The sequence below is a fragment of the Oculina patagonica genome, chromosome 12, assembly GCF_052425735.1.
Source record: "Oculina patagonica isolate OP01 chromosome 12, crgOcupat, whole genome shotgun sequence".
NCBI lineage: Eukaryota > Metazoa > Cnidaria > Anthozoa > Scleractinia > Oculinidae > Oculina > Oculina patagonica.
The window spans coordinates 7006704-7031600 of NC_135769.1; the positions used below are offsets into that span (position 1 = coordinate 7006704).

The 24897-nt window shown below is 38.9% G+C and overlaps 2 protein-coding genes across 3 annotated transcripts in view; one reads left to right on the top strand and one right to left on the bottom strand.

The window, feature by feature from the left end:
- On the bottom strand, window positions 1–23407 carry LOC144631695 (low-density lipoprotein receptor-related protein 6-like). 2 transcript variants are annotated; one of them, XM_078490195.1, is made up of 18 exons: window positions 23229–23406; window positions 21634–22048; window positions 16134–16552; window positions 14381–14509; window positions 13786–13986; window positions 12355–12550; window positions 11413–11804; window positions 10987–11109; window positions 10316–10706; window positions 9321–9706; window positions 8657–8785; window positions 7819–8403; window positions 6180–6383; window positions 5110–5229; window positions 4705–4821; window positions 3981–4097; window positions 2823–2957; window positions 1–2121 (listed from the first exon to the last, which is right to left on the bottom strand). In XM_078490195.1, exons 1-18 carry the CDS (start codon window positions 23281–23283, stop codon window positions 1232–1234), a joined length of 5004 nt encoding a protein of 1667 aa, XP_078346321.1. In that variant the 5' UTR covers window positions 23284–23406; the 3' UTR covers window positions 1–1231. The 2 variants fall into 2 exon arrangements, with proteins under 2 accessions (XP_078346321.1, XP_078346323.1); XM_078490197.1 differs by lacking the exon at window positions 4705–4821 and having other exon boundaries at window positions 23229–23407.
- Window positions 11498–24897, top strand: part of LOC144631719 (uncharacterized) — a 61014-nt gene continuing 47614 nt past the window's right edge. The window contains exon 1 of the mRNA XM_078490240.1: window positions 11498–11510. The gene's annotated coding sequence lies outside the window, so the exon portion shown is untranslated. The remainder of the gene's footprint in view (window positions 11511–24897) is intronic.

Consider the following 24897-nt stretch of genomic DNA (forward strand, 5'->3'; position numbering starts at 1 on the left):
GTCATTTATACAAACATCTTTATTAAAAATATATTAATCTAGGAAAATTTAAAAGTCATCAGCAAAACTGCTTGACAATAGATACTCTTGGTTACAGGTAAAGCACCATTTACAAATTATGTACATTATTTACAATAAATAATTTTGAAACAGTTTAAAGCCGTGTTAATGTTTCTACTTGAAAGAGCTGATAAACGCAACAGTGGAAATAATTGAAACTCAACTGACCTCACAATGATTGAACGATGATCGCCGACGATTCACCGATGATCGCCGATGATTCATTGATGATCGCCGATGATTCACCGATGATCGCCGATGATTTGCTTATGATTCACCGATGATCTCCGACGATTCACCGATGATCGCCGATGATTAATTGATGATCGCCGATGATTCACCGATGATCGCCGATGATTCACCGATGATTTGCTTATGATTCACTGATGATCACCAATGATTTAACAATGATCACCAATGAAATTTCACTGTGCACTGAAACCACCAATGATTTTTGCTAACGATTCATAAACAATAAAGACCAGCTCCACATTGATTTGATAATTCAGTGACAAAAAAACCAACGCAACTACAAAAAGCAAATTTGAAATATAAAAATTCGTCAAGGAAAAACTCAACACTACCAAACACCACCAGAACGCCAGTTTCGTGAGCTGGACTTGTATAAAAAATATTCAACCAAAAAGACTGAACAGCTCAAAGGAGCAGAAAACATTTGCAGGCTTTAAACTCAAGATCTTTGAAAATTAAGACTTTCAGAGGATTCTCCAGGGCTAACTATAGTGTACAACGAGTTGCTGTTTATTTCGATGTAACAGACTCAACTCGATACAACATGAATCATTCCCTTTCTGATTCGAGATAACGGCCCTACTGTAGCGTAGGGGAATGTTAATTTGCTTCCATTATAATATGGTTGAAGATACTTCAACTTTTTGTTAGTCGCTTGAGGGGATATACAACATCGTGGTCTTTCTTCACTTTTTCTCGCGAATAACACGCGCGAAACACGCGCACGTTACGCGTTGTTCTTTCACCACGATTGACACTCGCGCGGCCACGTACCATTCTAACTCTTGAGGTGTAAGTGAGATACGACCTGTAATCGATCAGTATATTGTACGTGCTTCATTCCTCCGAACGTGACGCGAACGTGACGCAAACGTGACAAGAGTCACGCAGGACTTCCATCCACTTTTGTACTAATGCGTTACAACACCACTGACGGAGCATCAGTCACGGGAGAAGGTGGTGGAGGGTAAGGATGCGGATGAAAGCTCCTTTCAGTCATCGTAGGAGAGGGGGGCGGACCCTCCTGATCTGAAAAATGCGTCGCCTCCGAAAGATAGTTCGTATTTGGCGTGGGAGGCGGCGCGAACAAATCTGAATCATACGCCGCCTCCGTGCACGCGTATGATTCGGACGGCGTCGTGTACCGTTGGTGCCGACACCGATTGTGTCTACGACAACGATGCCGACTCGCTATAGACTCAGCGTCCGTTGATGCCGGCGTTGGAGGCGGAGGCATTCTGGGCCGGTGATATCTGTGTGATGTACAAGACGATGGTGAAATGAGAGACTCGCAATATGGCCGTGACCGCGAAGTGTACTGGGATCGTTCCGTCACAGGTGATGGTGGCGGGTTCAAAGGCTCGTGAAGGTACGCCGTGACCACAGTAGACGCGGTCGATGAGCATGAAGCTCCAGTTAAATTGTTCCGGTCATAAGCAGTTTGTGACGCACTTGAACGGTTGCTTAAGCTCGGAGCTGTGCCGTTTGATTTTGAGCGCTTATTCGACGACCCGGCTGATCCGGGACCTTTCCGCAATGGCGCAGTCACAAACATGTCATGGCGGGAAGAAGCTGAGGACGACGATGATGCGGACGAGTGTGGCCTGGGACGGATCACTGGAGTCACGACCAATCCAATGTCGTGAGTAACGTCACAGTCAGGGACATGTTTGAGCCTGCGGCATATCAGTACAGCGATAGTTAGGAAGATGACGCAAACAATGATTGACGCTACAATCACGCCCACCATTTTACCGCTGAGATTTGACGGATGGAAAGCACCAGGGGCTCCAGGGACTGTTGAATTTCCTGAAAATGGACAGTGAGAAACATACATCAGTTCTATGGTATTGATATTGACAGTGTTCAAACTAAGCGAAGCTGCCCGTGAGGAACCCTAATCAATTCAACGCATGAGCCATGCAGCGCAACGTCTGTCAGTTGATAACTAATCCTTTTCTTTGCAAAATCTGTCTTAAATGTAAAATCCCCAAACTAAAACTATTCCTTGATATCCCGGCCAACTTATGTTGTTCACAATTTAGTAAGTTTTCATATTCTTTACGGTTTTTGGAACAAGAAACGTCAAGTCTATACGCGGGCAGAGTAGTAGGTTTTCGTAACATGAACAGCCTGCGAAAATTGCTTCTCTGCCTGGATGGAATGCTTTTCAATCGCGTTATCCCAGCTTTTTTGCCACGATGTTGGTACCCAGTTAAACTCCAGGAGGGGCGAGAGCCTGTGAGCGATAACCATCGTGAACCAGGGCTCTCACACCTGACCCCAGATGTGAAATCTCACTCGCAGCTTGAAATGCTAGTCGTAGCCTGCGAGCAGTTCTGTCTGTAACCCCAAGCCTGCTGCGGACTGGCAGCCGTTTCGACCTCAGTTTTAATCTTTGGACGAGAAGATTGATGCCATTTTAGCCCGGCTTTTTAACGTTCATTCCAAGCGAAAACCAAAACGATTGCGTGACAATAACACAATGCTGAATAATATTCCAATCATACCTTGAGGAGGGCAGTCGATTTCATCCGCATTGTCAGCGCAGTCCATCGATCCATCGCACACCCAGTCCAGTGCAATGCACTTAATAACGATATGATTATCAACACATCCAAACTGGTTCTTTTCACACTTCAATGCTAGAATGAAAAAGAAAAAAATTACGTTAAAGATTCTCGACACAGTCACTAGAACTCAATTTGTGAGTGCTTAGAAGTTGCGTCTCGTCAACGAAACAAGTGGTTCAATGAGTTACAACAGAAGCGCAGCGCCTGACCGAACGTGATTCTATTTAACAATTAGACTACGAGCCCGAGTTTTCTTTGAGCAAATAGTCAACGAGGCGCTGCGCCACGTTGACCATCGCTCATAGAAAACGAGGGCGAGTAGTCTAATTGTTTTAGTAGAAACTCTATAGGATTGCAGTCCAAAACCTACAATATTGTGCACTTTGAAGACAAAAATCAAGAAATTTTACCGCTTGAAGAACTACGCGCGCGCGACTGTTTTCTATCGGCGAATAGAAAACAGTGGAAGAACCAATCAGATTGGCGGATTTCCAATAGAACACAGCTGAGTTTCTACTAATAGATGTTGATAATGTACGTAAAATTAAACCAGCCAGGCCACCAAAAACACTTAATGACTGGCCCCAAGGGAAAGAGTAAATTTTGTTTCCCAGAAACCCCAATGCTTCGCGAGGTGGAGATTAACTGGTTTCCTGAGGGAACAGTCTTCTATTGATTTGTTGTATAGCATAACGAAGACATAAGAAGATGCAATATGAAAAACAAACGACAACGGGTAACAGGCGGGTGGCAGTGCACTGTTACCCTCTGACGTCATAGATTTTGCAATGTTGCTTGCTTCGAGTCTTTTGGCGGGAAACAGTTTTATTGTCAGATGTCATGTGACCTCGAAAAAACCAATGAGAGTGGACGCTGTCGGGGAAAAATTCATGCTATATACACTTTCTTTACGACGTATAAATTATCTTAAAATTATCACAATTATCGAAGCAAACCTAAAAATAATTGTTTTCTAAGGTAGAAAACACTAAAGAGGTTATAATTAACCCAAAAAGGGACAAGGATGGTTTGGATTGTAGAAGATTAACACGGATTACGAATGACGAATGCGTAAACTTAAGGCGCAACACTTACGGCAATTGTCCTCATCCTCGTCAGATGCGTCATCACAATCTTGTACATTGTCACACAGTTTCTTCACACTGATGCACTTGCCTCCACTACACCGATGTTCTCCTTCTTTACAGGGTGCTATTGAAAAAAAAAAAAAAAAAAAATCGTTAAGGCTGAAAGATTTCCTAGCACACGGAGTTCCCGGTGATGTGGTCTGGCCTTGTTTCACGGGTTGCTGCTTCACTTTGGGTAAACCCCATTGCGCCTTTCCAATTTGGACAGAATTGTCCTAGAAAAATTGCTATACGATATGATATATTTCTGCACAGATATTGAAGGAAAGCACACAATAACTAAACTTCTAAATTTTCCCGCATTTTAAGACGCGCTAAAATTGTGGGGAGAGCAAAAAAAAAATTGGAGGGAGAGGGGAGAAAAGGGAACTTTCCTCTCCCTTTCCCCCCTGCCTTTATTTTTGCCCCCCCCCCCCCCAATTTTCGCACAGCCAAAACATAGACACTCTTTATTCATAGGTGTGGAGAGAAGAACTCAAAAAAACATTTTTAGTTCACAGATGGGATTTGAACCCACGACCTTCTGTACACTAGTCGGATGCTCTAACCACTGAGCTACTGAAAGCTCTAGTGGTGTGCAGTGGTTATTTGTGGGCCAGGTTACACAACGACTGCATCACACAATTACACTGTAATCAGATAGCTGCAAAGAAAATAGGAAGGTAACTTACTGCAATTTTTTTCGTCACTGCCATCAATGCAGTCCTCACGGTCATCACAGAGCCAGGTGTTCCTCAAGCAAGCTCCATTGGAGCAAGCAAATTCTTCTGGTCCGCAAGTCTTGGGAGCTGTAAAGAAAAACAACATGAAAATTTGTCACCAATCCTTATCCTTCAGTCTGTGACAAAATCCTAAGGGCTAAGTTGACCCTTTTTACAGCAAGGAACCCAAAAGTGAGATCAGAAGCCAGGCATAGCTTCCAGTTGACTTCCGATTGGATTAAATCTGCACGAACGGTGGTCACACTTTTGGGCTCCTTGTTGTAAAAGCTTTCACTGCAGAGTTGAATTCTCCCGCTTATTTTCCTCTTTCTCGCACTTGGGCTATGTTAGGACAATAAAGATAAACAAACTTACCTCCACAAGTGGAATTGTCTTCACCAAGGATCATATCCATAGGGCAGGAACATTGCGCGCGACCATGATGCCCAACCAGACAGATATGAGTACAGCGGTTCCTGGAGCAGGGGTGATCAACTGAAAAATCAACACATGCCAGTTACTCTTATTATACATTGTAGTCACTAGCTGTCTTCTCATTGGCTAAGAGCTTACAGCTACATTGTAATTTTGGGAATCCGCGCAACCTACAGATTAGCGAATAATCTGCTAGCAGATTATTCACTAATCTGTAGGTTGCGCGCGCAATGCATGATTTCCAAGAGCAATGTGTCAGGCATCTGGCGGCGAAGATAAGTCATACTTCGTGGATTCACTTCTTCAATCGCGAAATAGTTTGACCAAAGTTCAAAAATTGCTGGACAGTTAAGTCTCGGAAAACACAAAATGACTAACAACAGTTGGGAAGGAACTATTCCACGAATTAGTACGACGACCAGCTGGAATTAGCACACGTTTTGAAACAGGTTGAAATCGTTTGTCATTACTTCCTTTTCCAGAAAAACAATGTATAATAAAACATTTTATTATTACATTCGGTTTATGTGATATTCAGAATAATCAAGGTCTTGGTAAGTGTTATCAGCTGAAGCCGAAGGCTGATAACACTTACCTTGACCTTGTTTATTCCGGATAACACAAAAACCTCATCCAATAATTGTTTAAAATCACTTAAAACCATTTGAATTAATTAATTGAGAATTTATAAGAACCTTTTACAATTTTTAATTGCATGCCAACCCTATTTCATCCTTGGTTATTCGCGTTTTAGAATTCTCCCTTTATTTTTTTTCAAATAATTTTAAATTCTAATTGAGATAACTTTCTTTTTCATGAATTCGAATTGTTTTACATCATTGTTAGAGTGTTATCTTCAGGTTGAAACAGATTAATCTAGGTTAGAAACACAAATTTAACCTGAAAACCAATTTGACCTACAACATGGACACAATTCTCCTGAGTTGCACAATAAAGAATGTATGAAGACAAGAATTTGTATGTAAATCAAGCACCAGACATGTCCCTACCTGTTGTCTTCCTAGTATCAACCACTATCATGTCAGACAAGTCATCAATGGCTCCTTGCACCACACGTCCGAGGACTTCACCGCTCTTCTTGATTCTCATGAGATTACGAGACATGCCATCAATCCAATACACATAGTCTTCAAATACGACTAAGCCAACAGCATGTAACACATTCACATCCACCAGAGTGGCACGATTTGTTCCTGTAAAAATAAGCAAAGTCATTAAGGCTAAACCAACTTGCTGGGAATGATGAATATTCTTTTCTTTCCTCTTTGATTCTTGGTCACAGAAGAGTCATCCCCAGGGGTTTCACGGAACAAAGGAACATTACAACCATAAACTTTTTGTGAACATGGGAACATCAAAATTGAAGAAAAACATTGTACCTTTAGGGAACAGGGAAAGACAAGGAAAATTTTGTAGGGAACAAGGACACATGGACCCCCACCCCCGACCCCCCATGGGAGGCCCTCACAGAAATTGTACAACTTGTAGCTTGACTAAGATCAGTATATTGTCTCATTGTGTGCCTTTAGGTTATACATGTTCATAAGTAATTAAAAGTCATTCTGAGAAATCACCAGTTTCATTCGAAACTCAAACATCTTTCTTATCAGAGATAATGTCATTGTGTATAGTTTACTTGGGCTTACTCAATAAAATGCTGAGAGAAATCCCTTTTACTGAGAAATGCCTGTTTTTCAAAGTAAATTGGTGCAACAAATTTCTATTGTCTACCATATTTCATATAGAAAATAGTTTGATTTAATAAAATACCAATATCAATGTAAAACTCATCTTCATAATCAAGGGTTTTGTGCTGGATGTCATTTTAAAATGGGGGCAAAAAGCAACTCAGAATTTCACTACTAACAACAAATAGCAGATATACTCTATACATAGCGAGTCGTCGACATAGCTCTTCAGTGAGCACCCGCCAGGGACAGTTGGTAGGTCGTTGATATAGATGTTAAACAATGCAGGTCCCAATATCGACCCCTGAGGAACGCCATGTGCTACTATATGGGAATCTGACAATTCACTTCCTATTCTCACTGACTGACTTCTAGCTGTCAAATAACTCCTAAACCATCTCACGGCATCTCTCGAAACACCCAGTGAGCGAAGTTTTTTCAGCAAGAGTCCATGTTCAATACTGTCGAACGCCTTTGATAAATCAAGCAGTACTAAGGCTGTAACTTGCTTTCGATCCATCGCCTCGAAGAACAAATCTGTCATAAAGATATTCAGTGTTTCTGTAGAGTGTTGTTTCTTATTTCCGTTCTGGTGTTCGGTGAGACAGTTCCTACGTATCATGTACTCTGTTAGCTGGTTAAGTGCTGCACGCTCACAGATCTTAGACAGAGCTGGCAGGAGTGAGACAGGTCGATTATTATTAGGAATCTCATGATCTCCATCTTTCAAAATTGGTACAACTTCAGATTCCTTCCAAGCTGAGGGAAAAACTGATGTTAAAAGTGAACGATTCACAATGTCTGTTATGACTGTCAGAATCACAGGGAGGGCATCCTTTATTACCGCCATACGCCATACTTTTTTTTAGCTTACACTTAGGTTCCCATAGCAACTAAAGCACTGTGAGCCCCTTTAAACTGAGAACTGGTCAATACTTACCTTTCAGATCACCATACTCAATCTTCTGCAGATCTGTATCAGTCCAGTAGAGTCTCTTGCCTTTCTTGTCTATTGCCAAGTCGCCAGGAGACTTTGCACTGAACAGCCTCACCTTGTCTGCACCACCCATTGTTGCTTGCATGATGGACTTTTTCACAGGATTTTCGTTAGTGAAGTACATTTGCCCTTTCTCAGTATTCAACACAATAGACCGGGGATACACATCCTTTTCCCGAAACACTACACCCAGGTTTTTCTTGGTCTTCAAGCTGTAAACGTTAATGCTATTGGACACAGTGTCTGTCCAATATAGTTGCTGCCCGTAGGAGTCAATGGCTAGATCGTATGGTTCAGCACCCTCATCCAGTTGAATTACTTTAGCATTGGTACCATTTTGAAATGTGCATCTGATGGTCTTGCTAGAGCCGTCAATCCAGAAGACAAGGTGACTGTTAATGTCATAATCAATAGCAAGAACATCTGACAGACCACGGACAGGTAGAACGACATCAAGATTGTCTGATGAGTTGAAAAGAATTCGGCGAATGTCCTTTTTTGTGCTGTACAGCATAAAAACGCGAGGAGCTGCCAACGAAAAAAACACATCGTGAGGGTGAAAAGTGCAAGACAGCAAATAAAAAGGCATTTTGTGTTCAAGTATTAAACTGAAAATGCAGGAAATTGAAAGACAGCTGGTTGAGCTGTAGGACATGGCAAATCTATGATTCTAGTTAGAACATAAATGAAACCAGTGCTTAATAACATGTTTCAAACAATCCTTAGATTACCTAGAAGTTAATACTTATGAAAAACATTAATACAGTGTACGTAAACTCACCTTTGCAAGTTTTATTGTCAATAGCCGATAATGTGAAGTGTGTTGGGCAGGAACACTCTATTCTGTTTCCAGGTTTAGCAAGGCAGAGGTGGCTACACTCTCCATTATTGAAAGCACAGGGATTCCAACCTGCAAATGGAGATAAAGTTGCAAACCAAATAGTTGAATCTCTGCTTTAAGCTCAGTAGTGAGAGAGTTAAACCAACCATTGGTTAATAATGAACAGTTTATGTCAATAGGCCCTTTGCAGAACACGGTCACATGATCTTGTCAATCATAAAAAGATGTGGTAGTGCAAAATGAATGCCAGAAATGGAAAAAGCATGATATAATTAGTAAAGTCGCCAACTTTGAGACTGCTGATGCTTAAGCGTGATATTTTATGGTGGTTTGAAAGTTTAAAAAAATTTGAAGGATTTGTAGGAAAAAGTTGCTGGATAGCAAGGCTTGCCATCCAGCACACAAATCCTTTAAATTTTTGAAACTTTCAAACCACCATAAAATCTCTCGCTTAAGCGTCAGCAGTCTCAAAGTTGGCGACCTTACTAATTTCATAATGCTCTTTCCATTTTGCACTATCACATATTTTTTATGATTGACAAGGTCATGTGACCACGTTCTGCAAGGGCCTATTACTGTAATGCCAGAAAATTGTTGTACAAACCTTCTTGTCTACTGCCGTGAAAAACCAGAATATCCATAATGAAGTCTATGTTGCCCTTAATTTGCGTCCTGCCCATTCCACTGGTTTTGTTAGCACGGTAGATTGAGCTAAGTTTCCAGTCTGCCCAATATATGTAATCCTTGTACTGTGTCAAGGCAAAAGGCTTTGGAAGTTCAGTTGCGACAGTTCGCCGATTTGTGCCATTTAAATATGCACACTCGATCACCTTGTTCTCACCATCAACCCAGAATATCAGTCCCAGAGAGAAGTCGATCGTCAAGCCAGTTGGACGTGTGACGTTGATGACAACTGTACGTCTGTTTGAACCATCCAAGTCTGCTCTCTCTATTTTTGGGTCTTCTCCACCATTAGCCCAGTACATATGCCTATAGCAGAAATCAGAGCAACATTAAGTCAAGACACAGGCAAGCTAGGTTAAATTTCAGAGAAATTTTGCTGGTTTGCACTTGGTACACGAAGTTTATAAAAATTAATGTTAAACTTTAGGGCCGATGAAGGTTTTTAAGACTACAGTTAATAGTGTTGTTCCAGAAAATATCCATACACCTCCCATGGAAGGTTTTTTGGTTTCAATCTCCCACACCTCAGGAAAATTCCAGTAAAGCCCTTTATTTTCCTTTACAAATTTTGGCTTTTGAGACCCCTTACCCCCTCAGAATTTCCAATGACCTTCCACAGGGTGGGTATGGATATTTTACAGAACACTACTGCACATTCTCTCAAAAACAGTCACCGTGGAAGCCAACTTCAGTTGTCCGTTTAGAAAGGTGTCTGCGATAGAGAGAGTTTGGTTACAAACAAACCAACCCCAGTATGCATCAGTTTTGATTGGCTCATTTAAAACAGAACATGGAAAGACAATGACAAAAGATGGATGACGAAAGATAGCTATGCATGTAACTCTGAAAGTGAGTGTAAACTAAAAACCAATATTAATAACCTTTAATATTGCCGCTGGTGCCCTGCGCACTTACCCTGACACTGGATCAAGAGTCAGTTCCCGCGGCTCCCACAAGTCTTTCCAAATCAACATCTTCCTGTGCTGACCATCTAGCCGTGCCACTTCTATTCTCTGAAGCTTTGAATCCGTCCAGTACAGATTCTTGGCTATCCAATCAACTGCTAAGCCATCAGGAAAGTCTAAGTCCACCATAATCAAGTGCTCTATGCTGCTGCCGTTCAGGAACGCTCTGCTTATTGACTTGAGGGTCACATCTGTCCAATAAATCTGCATGTCGTGAACACTGAAGTCAAGAGCGTTTGCTTCTTTCACACCAACCAAGGGAATTTTCATGTCATTATTGGTGTCAAGAGATATTCTTGTGATGTCCTCAGGATTGGAGAACAACAGGAATGCTTCTGGTACTGCAATAAAAACGGCAAATCAGACTATTAATGTTACTTTCTTGATCACAAGTGTAAATGCAGTGCTTTCAATATCACCAGGCACATATTCTGTTGTGAATTGCTAGCTAAAAAAAAAAATTTAATGCAGCTTCCTATAAAGTGAAAATATATCAGCCTATTTTAACGTTTTCTGATAGGTGACATGCAAAGGCAGCCACTGACTTCACATTGTATTGAAAGCCATAAGAATGTACTTCCTCTTTGCGATGACGTTGTAAATTAATTTACAAGTACTTACAGATACAATTTTTCTTGTCAGCAAGCAGCTCCATCCCTGTTGGACATTCACAGTTAACTCCCGAAGGCCTGTATAAACACAGATGACTACAACCTCCATTGTTACGCTGGCAGGGATTAGAACCTAGAGCAGAAATGCACAAATTAGCTACGTACATGTTGGCCTGTAATATGTAAACCACACTCAAAAGAGATGTAGATACAAACAAGGGATGCCTCGAGCCATGTGGCCCATACTGCCTAAGCTTATCCCGGTTTCGGTAGCATTAAGCAGCTAGAAATATTTTTACTCTCCCCTGAATGGGATGCTTGTCCATCGCAGGGTACCCCCCCCCCCCAGCATTATGTCGCTGGTACCCATTTATACACCTTGGTGGAGAGATACAAAGAAGCTGCTCTCTAAATACACTGATCATCTTTTTCTTACCATAAGTAAGGTTGAGGTTGACAGCTTTTAATCCCATCAAATCAGGCAGACTGTCGATGATAGTTTGCCTGTCATCACGGGTTTTCTTGTTCACACTTTCTATAGCCCTTCTCTGCCAGTCTGTCCAATATAGCCGATCACCAAGAACAGTAAAACCAAAGATGTGTGGCAGTTTGTCATCCAGAACTACTCTGCGATTACTCCCATCCAAATTCATGACCTCGATCTTGTCCAGCTTGGCATCAGCCCAGTAGATTTTTTGAGAAAGATAATCAATAGTGATACCATTCGGCCATGCAACAGATGTGTTGACCAAGGCAATGCGTTCACTTCCATCAAGTCCTGCTCGTTCAATCTTTGGATGTTTTCCCCAGTCAGTCCAGTACATATGCCTGCAAAAGATACATTTGCCAAATTTTAGTGTGAGAGAAGTTTTAAATCATCAAAGCCAAGGACACCATATGGCAAACAAGAACAGCAAGGGTTATGGCGTGAAACCTTCCTGTTCTCAAAAATTACATCACACTAGATTTTCAAAGCTTTCAACTGTCCATAATCTGCTTGATACTAGTATGGACATAGGACAATCCTTGCTGTCACTGTTGGTTATATTTCACATTTAATAATGTATAAAATTCAGAAGAAGTTTGATTTGCGGGGTTAAACCTTTCTTCAAAATGATGCAACATAAACAGATTTTTGAGATGGACATGGATCTAGATAAGTGGCAACTCTCATCTGTTAGTTTTTTCCAATGTTTGTAAGAATGACACTTTTTAAAAGGAAATTATATTGTTTAGTAATCAATGTTCCAGGTTTCTTGTCTTTCCCTTCATTAATATTTGTTGCAGTTACTAGGCAGCACATTCACTATCAATTAACCATATCTATATATTTGCCAGTCAAACTTGAAAAAAAAAGCAAAGAAAAGTCTGTATTTACCCATTAGCTGGATCCAAAGTTATCGCTCTAGGTTCATCGAGATTTTCACTAATAAGAACTTTTCTTGACGAGCCATTCAGCCTGCTGACTTCGATTCTATCAGTGCCTGTGTCTGTCCAGTACAAATTCCGCGCCACCCAGTCAACTGCGATACCATCAGGATGTTTAACTTCACTTGAAACTATGATCTCAACATCTGAACAAGAAAACAACAGGACATTAAGAATATAATAGCTGTGGCTGTAAATACTTTTGCCCGTTATTCTAGTAGTATATCAAACAAGAGAGGCAGTGTTTCATCGGGATATCCAAACACCAAGACGAGAGTTGAAAATATGAAGCGCAGCGGAGTATTTTTGAAAACATTCGAGGTTTTTTGATAGCCAATGAGACACTGTCTCGAGTGTTTAATATATCTTCTCAGTCGAAACAAAAACCAAGGAAACTAACAAATGAAATCATAAAAATCTATGCTAATTAAGATCGGGTATCCCAACCCTCCAAGTTTATTTTTTTCCTTAGTGGCCATTTGGCCACTGACTGCTCAAGTTTGGTCGCCACTGAAAAATTTTAGTTGCTAAATTAAGCTCACGATTCAATCCTTCTTCTCAATTTTGGTCGCCAGTCTGGCGACTTCGGTTCCAATTTAGTCGCCAGCTCCAAAATTTTGGTCGCCATGGCGACTAAAATGGTCTTAACTTGGAGGGTTGTATCCAAACCACCGTCATGGTTATGACTTTCATTGTTTTAACTTGTTCAATTATTAATGAGTTTGAGAAATATCAGAGCATATACTGCAAGAAATTGTGAACTGTGGAGCTTTTCTCCATCTCCTCAATTAGCCATGTTCTAAACAAGCAGGAGACTGGGCACGAACATATTTTCCCTTCGGTACAAACATTCAATATCGATTGAATTGAAAAATGGGGCACGTCATCTGAAAGAGCATCCAAAAATTAGTAAACTCACTAAATTTGACGGTTATTGGTTTAAACCCAAAGGCATGGTATACTTAGTATGGATTGGAGGGACAGGAGTCCTCCAATCCATACTAAGCTCTCTTATTTTAAAAGTGTACCATGCCTTTGCGTTTAAACCAATAACCATCAAATTCGGTAAATTTACTAAGTTTTGGATGCTCTTTCAGATGACATACCCCATTTTCAATTCAATCGATATTGAATATTCGTACCAAGAAAAAATATGTTCGTACCCAGTCCCCTGCTCGTTTAGAACATGGCCAATGGATCACTCTTTTAAGGTGAGCATGTAAGCTTTCCACAAAATTGTTAGTGTGGTGGTGCCTGGTGGTTGCCACTCAAGGGTTGCCATGGTTACTTGCAACTGCTAGAATTCCAAAGCAATCACTCACAGCAATCATCAAGACAATATGACAAACTGTCAAACAACGTACATGCACAATAACCTTACCTTGCCCATTCATTCGGCATCTCTTTATTTCAAGTTTCTCATCATCACTCCAATAAACAAATTTATCAGCTGGATCAAAATCGATGGCAACTGCATGTCTAATGCCAGAAACTGGCACAACTACATCAGTAAGATCGGGTGTGTCGAGTGATATGCGCCGCAGGTCCTCTTTCCTTGCCAGCAATAAGAAATGTACAGGACCTGTGAAAGAAACACACACGTATTCAGTCAGTGGATAACTATGGAACTACAAGCAGCACACTTGAAGAAAAAGAAAACCCTTTTTTGTCAAGTAATGTTTAATAAATGAGCAGCAGTGTTTTATCAAGTTTAAAACACGAGGCACAGCCGAGTGTTTTAGACTTGATAAAACACGAACTGCGAATTTATTGAACGGCTTAAAAATCTTCTGATGTAGATCAACTCATTCTTGAACTAATATTTAGATTTGGGGTTATTTTAGCCTAGAAAATTGGACGTAAAGTTAAGCCGTGTCTTTATCAGATATAAAGACACTCATTTTTAAGAACATTTATTTCTTTTGTATTTTCTTTATGGATTATTCATGAGTTTTTTAAACTACGTTTATGTGTACCTTGCTCGCATGTTTTCCCATCGGACAAAAGCTTCACACCAGTTGGGCACGCACATGAGTGACTACGAGTATTTAACAAACACAGATGACTGCATCCACCATTAGTGGTGGAATTACAGGGGTTTTCACCTGTTAACATAAGAAATTTCAGCAAAGTAAGTAACAAAATCTCCAAACATAAAGAACCCTGAACTTGCACACTTCAGAGATGTAGATTAAAGCCAGGAGCCAGGTAAAATACCGATCTGTATACCTGCCAACTTTTTCTGGGTTAAAGGCGTGAGGTTTTTATCCTAAGATTGCTAGGATTTCGGAGATGACACAACCATTTCCGAAGATTCCCGAAGATGTCCGAAGTATTCCGAAGACGTTCCGAACATGTCCCGAACACAGTCCCAAGACTTGTTTTGCTAAACATGACAACATTCTCAAAGCTTTTCTTATCAAAACTCTGAGATTTCGTGGAAAGTATCGTCATAAACTCAGTTTACATGGAGTTTTCGTTTCTCACATTGGTTTGAGTTCACATATTTTTGGAAAGTGTGCCATTTATGGTTGTAATAACTCACATTTTTCGACTAGGCGTGAGAAATTGGTTTGTAAGCGTGAGTTGGCATGAGATCGAAGTTTTCAACTCACAGGAGTGAGACTCACGCCTAAGGTGTGAGAGTTGACAGGTATACATCTGTTGCATGAATTTTACTGCTGAAGAAGGAGCCTGGTGAATGGGAAAATTGGGTAGTTTTCAAAGGCCTTTCCTTAACTAGTACTTACCTGCCTACTGCGAAGACATTTTTCACCAGTTTCCAATCTTATCTACATTCTTGCATTTCAATGTGTGCATCTTAAATGCTCAAGAATTTTTTTTAAAATTTCATGGTAAAAATGTTATAGGCCCAGCTGTCTTTAAAGGGGCTAGGTCACCGTATTTTAGGTAATTCTTACTACCGGTATTTATTTTGATTCGTAACTTAAGAGCTCTAAACGTCAAATTAGCAGAGCAAAAGTCTTTTATTGGCAAAATTACGGCCAAATAACAAACAAGAATGATTTTTGAGCATTGTATATGACACTTTCAAACAAATTGAGATACACTTGAAAAAAGTCAGGCTGACGTTTTTCAAGTTTACCCGAACACAATCCGTTTTTAATCTTCTTGAATTTTGCCCATCCATGCCCCTTTCTGTGTTTCTTTTGAGTTCTATTGTGATATTTCAGTTAATTCTATGAACAGTTGGTCAGTGCCAAAATTGCGTGACATAGCCCCTTTAAATATAATTTACCAAGAACACACAGTATTTCCAATCAATGATCTGGAGATGATTACTTTACATTATTATACGGCTACAATAGTACGCGCGCTCTGTTTGGCTACTGAGCGGGCTTTTTTTTTTTTTAATGACCGGGCATTATGAATTTTTTTTTCCGCCCGGCGTTTTTTTGTGTTGAGAAAAAAATATAAGGGGGGGGGAAAAAAAAAAAAAAAAAAACAAAAAAAAAATATATTTTTTTTTAAAAAAAAAAAAAAAAAAATATATTTTTTTTTTTTATTGAAAAAGGAGAAAAGCCCAGGGGGGTTTTTTTTTTTTTTTTTTTTTTTTTTTTTTTTTTTTTTTTATTAATTTTAAATAAAAAATAAAAAATAATTTTTTTCCTCTTTTTTTTTCTCCCCCTCTTTTTTCCCCTCCCTCTTCCCCCCCCCCCTTACCCCCCTAGTGTATGTATGCAATAATCAAAGGTCACTTCAACTTACCTGGTCTCGGCAACTGTCTTTTCGGTTCAAATGCGTGAATATCCATGGGTGAATAAGCATTTGACCAAACCATTTGACACCGTGTACCAGTATTCTTGTTCGTAGAGTGAATGCCTCTGGTTTTCCAATCAGTCCAATAAATTTTGTTCTCATATAATGTCAAAGCAAACGGATGACCCAATACACATTGACTGGGCATAGGAGTTCTGAATATTCTCTGACGGTTTGAACCGTCATAATTAGCTTTAGCTATATAAAACAATTTTGCATCAGTCCAGTATATTTTCTCTGTACTGTAGTCTATTGTTAGCCCATTGGGCCAATGAATATCTTGTCTGATTATTACTCCACGGTTGGAGCCATCCATTTCGGCTCGCTCTATTTTGGGTTGTTCACCCCAGTCCGTCCAAAACATGAACCTGAAATGATAGATACATAAAGTTAGAAATGACTGCACTTTGAAACATTTAACAAACAAACAAATTATTATAAATATAATCATAATTTGTGACTTAATGTTCCAACTATTACCAAACAGCAAAGTATTACAAAGTCGACTTAACAATACTATTTTTGACAGTACATGTAAATACAGAACAGGGCAAAATGTATATGTTGCAGCTAATTTTTGATCTCAGTTAATTTTTAATTTTAACTAGTTAGTTTTTTTTTCTAACTAGTTTTTTTTTATTCTAGGTTAATAAGTAGAAAAAGTAGAACACCCCCCTCCCTTGATATCTCATACCCCCCCCCCCATCCTTACTAACCCTTCCCTACTATCTGCTCTTATCCCCCTCCCCTAAGTACTATCATTTATTTATTTTTTTTTTTTACCAACCTGCACTGGATTTGAACTCTCAACCTCTGGATTTGCTGTCCAACCCCTTATCCACTTTGCCACGTAGGAAACGTTGGGTGAACCACTATTTTTTTTAAATATATGATACCCTTACCCTAACCCCATTATTTAACTAGTCAAAAAAAAATCAACTAGTTTGAAAAAACTAACTAGTTAAAATAAAAAATTAACTGATATCAAAAATTAACTGCAACATATATCACAATGACAGTAGTGAGTTACATGAGGAACGGGATTCAAACGAAGACAACATTTAAGCAGAAAAGTCATGATCGCTTCTGATAGCAACTGTAGGATAAAGACTGATCTAGCCATGGGTCATCTAAAAATGCTAGCCTAAGGTTAAACAAGAAAAAAAAATCTCTCTCTTCTTATGAGGATTTAATGACCATTTTTCTAGTCAACTATCTTTTTGGGTAACCAAAATTCAGACAAAATCTGGGCACTGCAAGCTTTTGAAGATGCCATGAATAGGGTATCTTTAAAAATTGCAAGTTGACCTAATTTGTTCTTTTTCTCCTAAATGGCGAAGTTTGTTTTTAATGTTACAAGTTTAGTTTGAAGGTAATTGTGTAAATCACCAAAAAATCACATAAAATTATAAATAGTTCATAAAGTGCATTGAACTCTATTTCTCAAACCTTCAAGGGAAATTAGGAGTTCAAGAAATAGGGTGAAAATGAGTTTGACTGAGTGAAGCAAAGCGAAGGGAAACGACTATTGGTTTGAGTTAGCGAGAGGTTTGAGAAATAAGGATTACACTGTATATCACAACAAAACAACGCTGGGATAGACACCAGAAGGTCGAAGGGTGAGAGTGAGATGGAAGATCACTTGAAGAAGGACTGTTGAGATTTAAGGAGAACAGACCTCTCGACCTCAAAGAACCGGAAATCTGGAGATCTTTGTCAAAAAACCGGGAGATTGGAGTAAAAACCCGGAGATTAATTAACTGACAGACAAAAATAACTAAAACCAGGTGCTAAATAAGAGAAATAGTTTTTTCCTGTTTTAGCAACACAAAAATTAACGTTATTTTCACGGCTTGTGTCTTTTATATATGGTTATCGATTGCGTGTCTAGCGAACAAACTAATGAAATACCTTTGCTGGCTACGGATTTACACAGAATTGGCGCAAGACAATCGCCGTAGTAAGCCAAAAATGACATTATACAAGAAATTGTATCCTTACAGCTTGTGACTCTGTTTATCGTGAGATATTTCTGTCTTGTCGTGAGACCGTGAGATTGAATAAAAAATCGTGAGTCTCACGGCAAAATCGTGAGACTTGAGAGGTCTGGGAGAAGTAAGGTGGGTGGAAGAGGTGGAGTATAGCCAAAGTGGTGGGCTGAAAAGAGCATGTTGGATTGAGAACGTGACGACCTTATGCACCTACTGGCATGAAGAGATGAGATGATCATAACATAGCTGCTTTTATAATAATCTAAATTCCAGTTGGTATTTACTATTTTTTAACTGCCAACTACACTTGGTTTAGAGAAGGTAAAAATTTATGACAGCCAGGGATTAAAGGAACTATGTCACGGACAACCCATCTTGAAAAAATTGGCCAAATTTTTTCAAGCTTGTCGTTCGTAATCCATCATAATCTTTGTCTGTGGAAACATCCTTGTTTTCTTTAGGTTTTTATTACAAAATTATAATTTTGAGGTTTCCATAGTATAAGTAGTAGTAGTAGTACTTTATTTAAACACATGTCCCCAATGAGCCTGGGGCTTGTTAAAAAGTGAACATGTATTCTAAAAATTACAATGTAAAAAATTTAAATATGATTATCTATTCAATAAAAATACAAAAATTAGACTATAAAATTTAAAATTTAAAAACTAGACTATAAAAATTTGAAAACTACGTAGACAATAAAATTTTAAAATGTAAACTAATCGATACAATGATTACAGCAGCAGTTGGCCTCGGTGGTCAGGTTAACATTGTTCAGTAAATTTTTAAAAATTCTAACTAAAGAGAGGACGCTCCTCTTATATTGTCAGGTAGGTTGTTCCATAAATGTGAAGTTATGTAGCGATAAGATTTATGTAAGAACTTTGATTTAAAAGCAGGCTGATTAAGCTTACAATAGCCTCTTAGATCTTAATTGCTAGAACGCAATGAGAACAATTCCTTGATGTAGCTTGGCCCCATAATAAATAAAGATTTATAAAGGAGGATTAGGGCTTGCATGTATCGCCATATGGAGACTTGAAAGTGATCAGAATAATGACCTAAAATACTGTGACATAGCTGCGTTTAAGCCTTTATTGGAACTGCCCACCCAAGTTTCTCGAAGCTTCTGATTTTTCCAAATTTAAGCAAAGGACAACGGACAATGTAGAACTTGCTATGAAACAAAATAATATTTACAAACTAAATAATAAACTTGGTTGTTTTTTCACATTGTTTCTTTTAACATTAAGAGCGACAAACAAATTATTTCTCCCCACAACAACAATATAATGTCAGCAGAAAGGTAATGGAAACATAGAAGATTATCAAACAGGAATAATCTAGTAATATTGTCTTGGCAACAATTCTCAGAGCTTGCATGTAAAAACAACATGTGTGAAAACTTAGATTAATATTTTTAGCTTGTTAAGACAATTTATTTGAGCTGTACGACTCTGAAAAGCCACCAGTGTAACTGAAACTTTAGAAACCAAAAACAGTTTTTATTAGGACTAGTCTACAAGTAACACACAACACTCTGACTAGAGGAACTAAATAGTCATTCATACCGTTAAGTATTAGGTACTAAAGTAATGAAACATGATGTCAAATTAGCTAAGGGTCTTTTCATAACTTATGACTGTTATCAGACAAATTTACACTTTATTGTATGATTGAGAATTCAAAAATGACCCCCAATTTGCAATACACAAATTCCAGACTTGAAAGAATAAAGACACATCAATTTTAATCTGACAGGTCAAAGAGGCAGAGTCTAATATTTCCTCTTTCCTTCCTCCAGTGGAGAAGATCTACACAACTCGTCAATTTTCCTTTAATGGATTAAGCAAGCAAAATGGTAACATCACCCAAAAATAACAAACTTGCCAAACACAAGGTGGCCGAAATCTCTTAATAGGATAATAAACTTATCAAGCCCTTTAGCTTTCCCCAAACAAGCATAGCTCTCCCATTTACTGGCTGTCAAAATTTGAAAGAGCTTTTAGCAAAGGTATGCCTGGTCAGATTCAATGGTTGGGCATTTAAAATAATTCTGTAAAATGTATTTGACCCTTTAAGATACTTGAATAGCAAAGAACACACGACTATAGAAAAAAGTATAAACATCGCAAAAATGCATAATTTAAGTGAAAAATAGACAAATAACTATCTTCTCCACTGCCAAACAATTTGTTGAGAAAACACAAATAAGACCAACTAGTGTCTTAATAATAATGATAAAATGTATAATAAAGAATGGCTTAAATTTCGCTTCTTAAACAAATCACAATTTAAGATTTTATCTTCAGGGCCCTCAAAGAAAAGGAAAATCATGTCAGAATTAAGGTGTTTCATAGATTTGAAATGAAACTAAAAACAAGCTCTAAAGGTGATTATTGCTCATCATCAAGACAACATTACATATTTTTCTCTCCTTCCTACTAATTTACACGACCAAATTTACACTCTGTTATTACACAGTGTAAATAAATCCTCTGAAACAATGGATAATTAGGAAAACATTCATTGGACCTTGATTTAAGAAAAGGTCAAATGAAACGTTGGGCTGGCCTATTGTCTTTAACCATTAACAAAGCCTTCTTCAAAGCCCTTTTTATATGGGACCATAGATTACTCAAGAATGGATATTGCACGTACAGGGATTTTCAACAAAAACCCAAGCCATTTACTTGTGCTAAGGATTTTTTCACAGCCAAACAGCCACTCATTAGCAAGACAGAGATGGAAAGGGCTTCCTTTAGAGCACAATCAACACTGAATTGCTAATTAGCCAGTACAAGTGATTCTGGCATACAGAATTTTCATTCTCTCTCTCACTACTTCTGACAAATAACTGAGATTTTTTGGTTTAAAAAAAAAACACTACGAAATGATTCTTTCTCAAACAAACTCTCAACTTCAACTTCTCTGTCATAAAATGACACTCTCCTATAGCTAGTCAGTACAAAGCAACGGGGGGTTATTAAAACAAAGCAAGCTTAAATTCCAGTAAAGATTTGTAAGCTGGCTTCAAAAAAATGGTATTGAATTCTAATACTCAATGCCTGCAATACATTCCTTGTGGCATATTTATGGCTTAACAGATCTTCAGTATGAAACAACCAAGACAAGATTTATGATCAACGAACAACCCTAAAAATAGGTCAGCGAAAATATGCTGAAAGATCGCTGTTTGCTCACTGAAGCTCAAAGCTTAATGTATTTTTAATTGAGCATAGTTCATTACTCCATCCTCTTTAAACTTTACGAGTTCAAATCTCTTAAAAGCACAAAACTATTTAATGCTACCCAAATTACAAGCTCTGCCAAAGGCAAACCGAGCGCATTGCAATCTGCTCCGGAAATTGCTGAATATTTTTAGTCAGAGCAGTGCAAAAATACCACCAAGCAAGCTCAATGTCTTCAAACCAGCAAAAAATATATTTTCAACTTACCCTTTGAGTGGATCCACAACAATAGCCCTTGGAAGTCCCAAGTCTTTCCAGAAAAGAACTTTGCGATTAGATCCATCAAAATTTGCAACTTCAATTCTATTCGTTTCCCAGTCAGAATCTCGACAGTCAGTCCAATACAACTTTTTCGCTATCCAGTCTACAGCCAATCCCTCGGGTTTCTTCAAACCCACCGAGATCACATCCTCGACTTTTCTTGTATCTCCTGTGACACGAATTCGCTTGATTTTCTCCAAGCTAACATCGGTCCAAAACACAAATCCTTCCGCAAAGCAGAAATTTACAGCGATGGCATCTTCTAGGCCATCCACTACTATAGTTTCATTCTGGTTCTTGTTGTTCGTACGAACTATTCTAATGTCTTTTCGGTTGGCGTATAAAAGCCTCAGAGAATGAACTGTGGAGAAAAAAGACACTGAATTAGCAAAGACGATGGTATAAAGGAAGAATGGAATCGAGAATGTCAAATGCATTATAACTGATTTCACAAAGATGAATCGAAGATAATCGAGTTATTCACCGCGTTTATCGAAGGGAAGCGTGAATGAATAATTTTCTTGTCCAACCTAACGGCTAAAACTTATTAAGCAGCTAGAAATCTGGATGAATACGTGCCAGAAATGTTTCTATAAACGAGCACCATTGCCCTGTACTAATTCATCGCCAATGTTCTCCGAGGATTTGCTAAATGTTCTGTAAATAAACATGATAATATAAGCCTACAACTTTTCGGACACGACGCACGTAGGAACTAACGACCTTCGCTCAAGAAATCACTCAAATTAACTGGCTTTCTTTGACCCTGATTTCTTCCACGAAGTAAGAATGAAAATTCTATTTCCTTAGTTCGAATAATACCGTGAATGGGAGAACAAGCGAATGCAAACGTTTAGTCTAAAATGCTGCATACCAAACTAAGAACGATCGATCGAACTTCGCGTGGCAAGGAAACGGGTATTCTTGTAACATAAATCTTCAACTTTAATGCCATCACGCAATTAGGAATTATACTCAAATAAACCTCAAACAAGCCTTTCGCCCTCGTTTAACGTTATTCTGCATTCCTAAGCAAGTATCCGAAACATACAACAAGCGAAAATGCATTAAGATACCACGTGCAAATAAGTTTATGAGCGCAATGTTGTTGTTGTTATTAGGTTATTCGGAATGCTCTCGTTCGCTTTTACTGGCGCTAGAATTTTTACATGCAGGCCAAAGAGTTTTGAGACATCCAAGCTAAAGTTTTGGCACAAACAAGGCGAGAGATCGCGATCTAAAGCAGCTGTAAGCACGCCATTTACAATCTCTACACGTAGTTCAATGACGGATCAATAATAGAACAAAATGGACGACAACTGCGGTGTAAATTACAAGTTTTTAAGTACTAAAGATTTCTCAAAAAGGATCTAGTTCCACCAGTTATGAATGCAAGTGCCTTTCTTTGTTCCAAGGAACATTTGGCCTCACATGAAAATCAAGTATTCATTACTGAGAGAGAAATCTTGTACTCAAAGCGCAGCAATATCATCAAGCAGCAAAGAACAAGCTCGCATAGATACCCTTTCGAACGCACTTACCTAAACATATTCTGTAGAGTAGGCAAACCAAGCAAATTAATGCTTTGAATTTCATCCTACGCTATCGGTTCGGTAGCTTCACCATTAGAAACAGCGGTTGGATGCTCCGAGAGGCGAATTAAACCACATACAACCATGAATCGGTTTTCAAGAACGAACGCAAATCAGACACAAATAGCTTTCTACTCGGGCGGTTCAAGAGCCATTGTAAGATGACGAACGCTTCCGACCAATAACGACGCTCCTTTCGGCTTGAGTCACGTGAGCCGATCATGCGCCATTGGTCCGATCGGGCCCGAAACGGGGGGGTGTATGAAAATTGTATTACAGGCAAAATGCCAGACAAAATAGCGACACAAAGACAATCTAACAATGACTTTGCAAATGCAGCAACATATTTAGCTCAGTATTTGGAAGATTGAGCAAAGAGGCTTTTTTTTCTAAGGAGTTTAAAGATGCCTGAGCTACAACCAAAGTAAACATCCTTTGATGTGCTAATTGCGTCCTCAGCATAAGAGTTCCGAAGTCACGTTTGTGAATGGGCAATAGGGAACGGTCCAATGAAATTCCCAGAAGTACAGTCTTTTTACTTGTGCTATTATGCTCGCTCAAATCCTCTCGGGAGCACAAAAACAAAGGAAAAATGCTTTCTTCAGAGACACAAAAATTACCATCTGCAAGACTTGACAAGGTTTTCAGCTAATGAGAAGCAACTTCAAAACTAACATGTCCTAGAAACTCGCTATAAGCTACAACAGCTTTTAGCATAAATCACTTTTTTCACCGTTAATTAGTGAAATATTGCCGCACAACAGTGTATAAAAAACTCTCAAAAGTTTTCCGCTTAGTTTTGAATATATAATTGCGCGCCAAAAGCCGGCCACCGAGCTAGAGCGGCGAAATCTGTCAAATTATCTTACAGTAAACCGCTTTATATGCGGTTTTATAAGCCGTGAACGGCGTTGATTCTTTGGCGATGGTAGATATTTTGCTAAAATGCACTTTGAGAGCCAGGCTTGTCGTGTTTTGAATAGCCAAAGAGCTTTCGTGTTTAGCATTGACCCACGTACGACGTACGCTTGCTTGCTTCACAAGTAGAAGGGGCGGAGAATAGCAAGTGTTTTCATAAGAGCTCTCCAAACGCCCTCGATTGTTCGCTAATATGTTTGGCAGGTTGAATAGAGGCAGCAATTAGCTAGCGATGCGGGCTTAAATGATCACGGTAAACTGTGTTTAGAGAAACATCAACTAAACTGAACTAAGCGGCTTTTGTTGTGTGGCAAAAAGTGAAGTGATTTGGGTAAATAAATGACTTACCGCCCTTTGCAAATAATTTAGAATATTTTACCAGTAACAAAATATCAAAATTCTTTTTTTATCGACTGGGAGGCAGTGATATATCACCTGCCGATAGAAGAATATAAGTTATTCAAAAGTCGAAAAAAGTGATATTTTACATCGCGCGGGGGTTAATAACGAGCAACAATTTTTGTTCCTCAAAACACACACCAGTGAGAAAAAACATTTGCTTTTAATTCCGTTTAACTGTCGAGATCGAATGGAACGAAATTGTAATGATATAATAATAGACTTCTTGCGTATTTGTTGTATTTTTTATTCAGGCTTAATTGCGCGATATGGCTACATTCATGAATTTTGTATGTGTTAT

Coding starts and splice junctions, on each gene's coding strand:
- LOC144631695 (XM_078490195.1), bottom strand. CDS start 23,283: ATGAAATTCAAAGCATTAATTTGCTTGGTTTGCCTACTCTACAGAATA. Junction 16,553..21,633: donor GTTGTGGATCCACTCAAAGG/GTAAGTTGAAAA, acceptor CTATCATTTCAG/GTTCATGTTTTGGACGGACT. Junction 5,230..6,179: donor TGATACTAGGAAGACAACAG/GTAGGGACATGT, acceptor TTGATTTTTCAG/TTGATCACCCCTGCTCCAGG.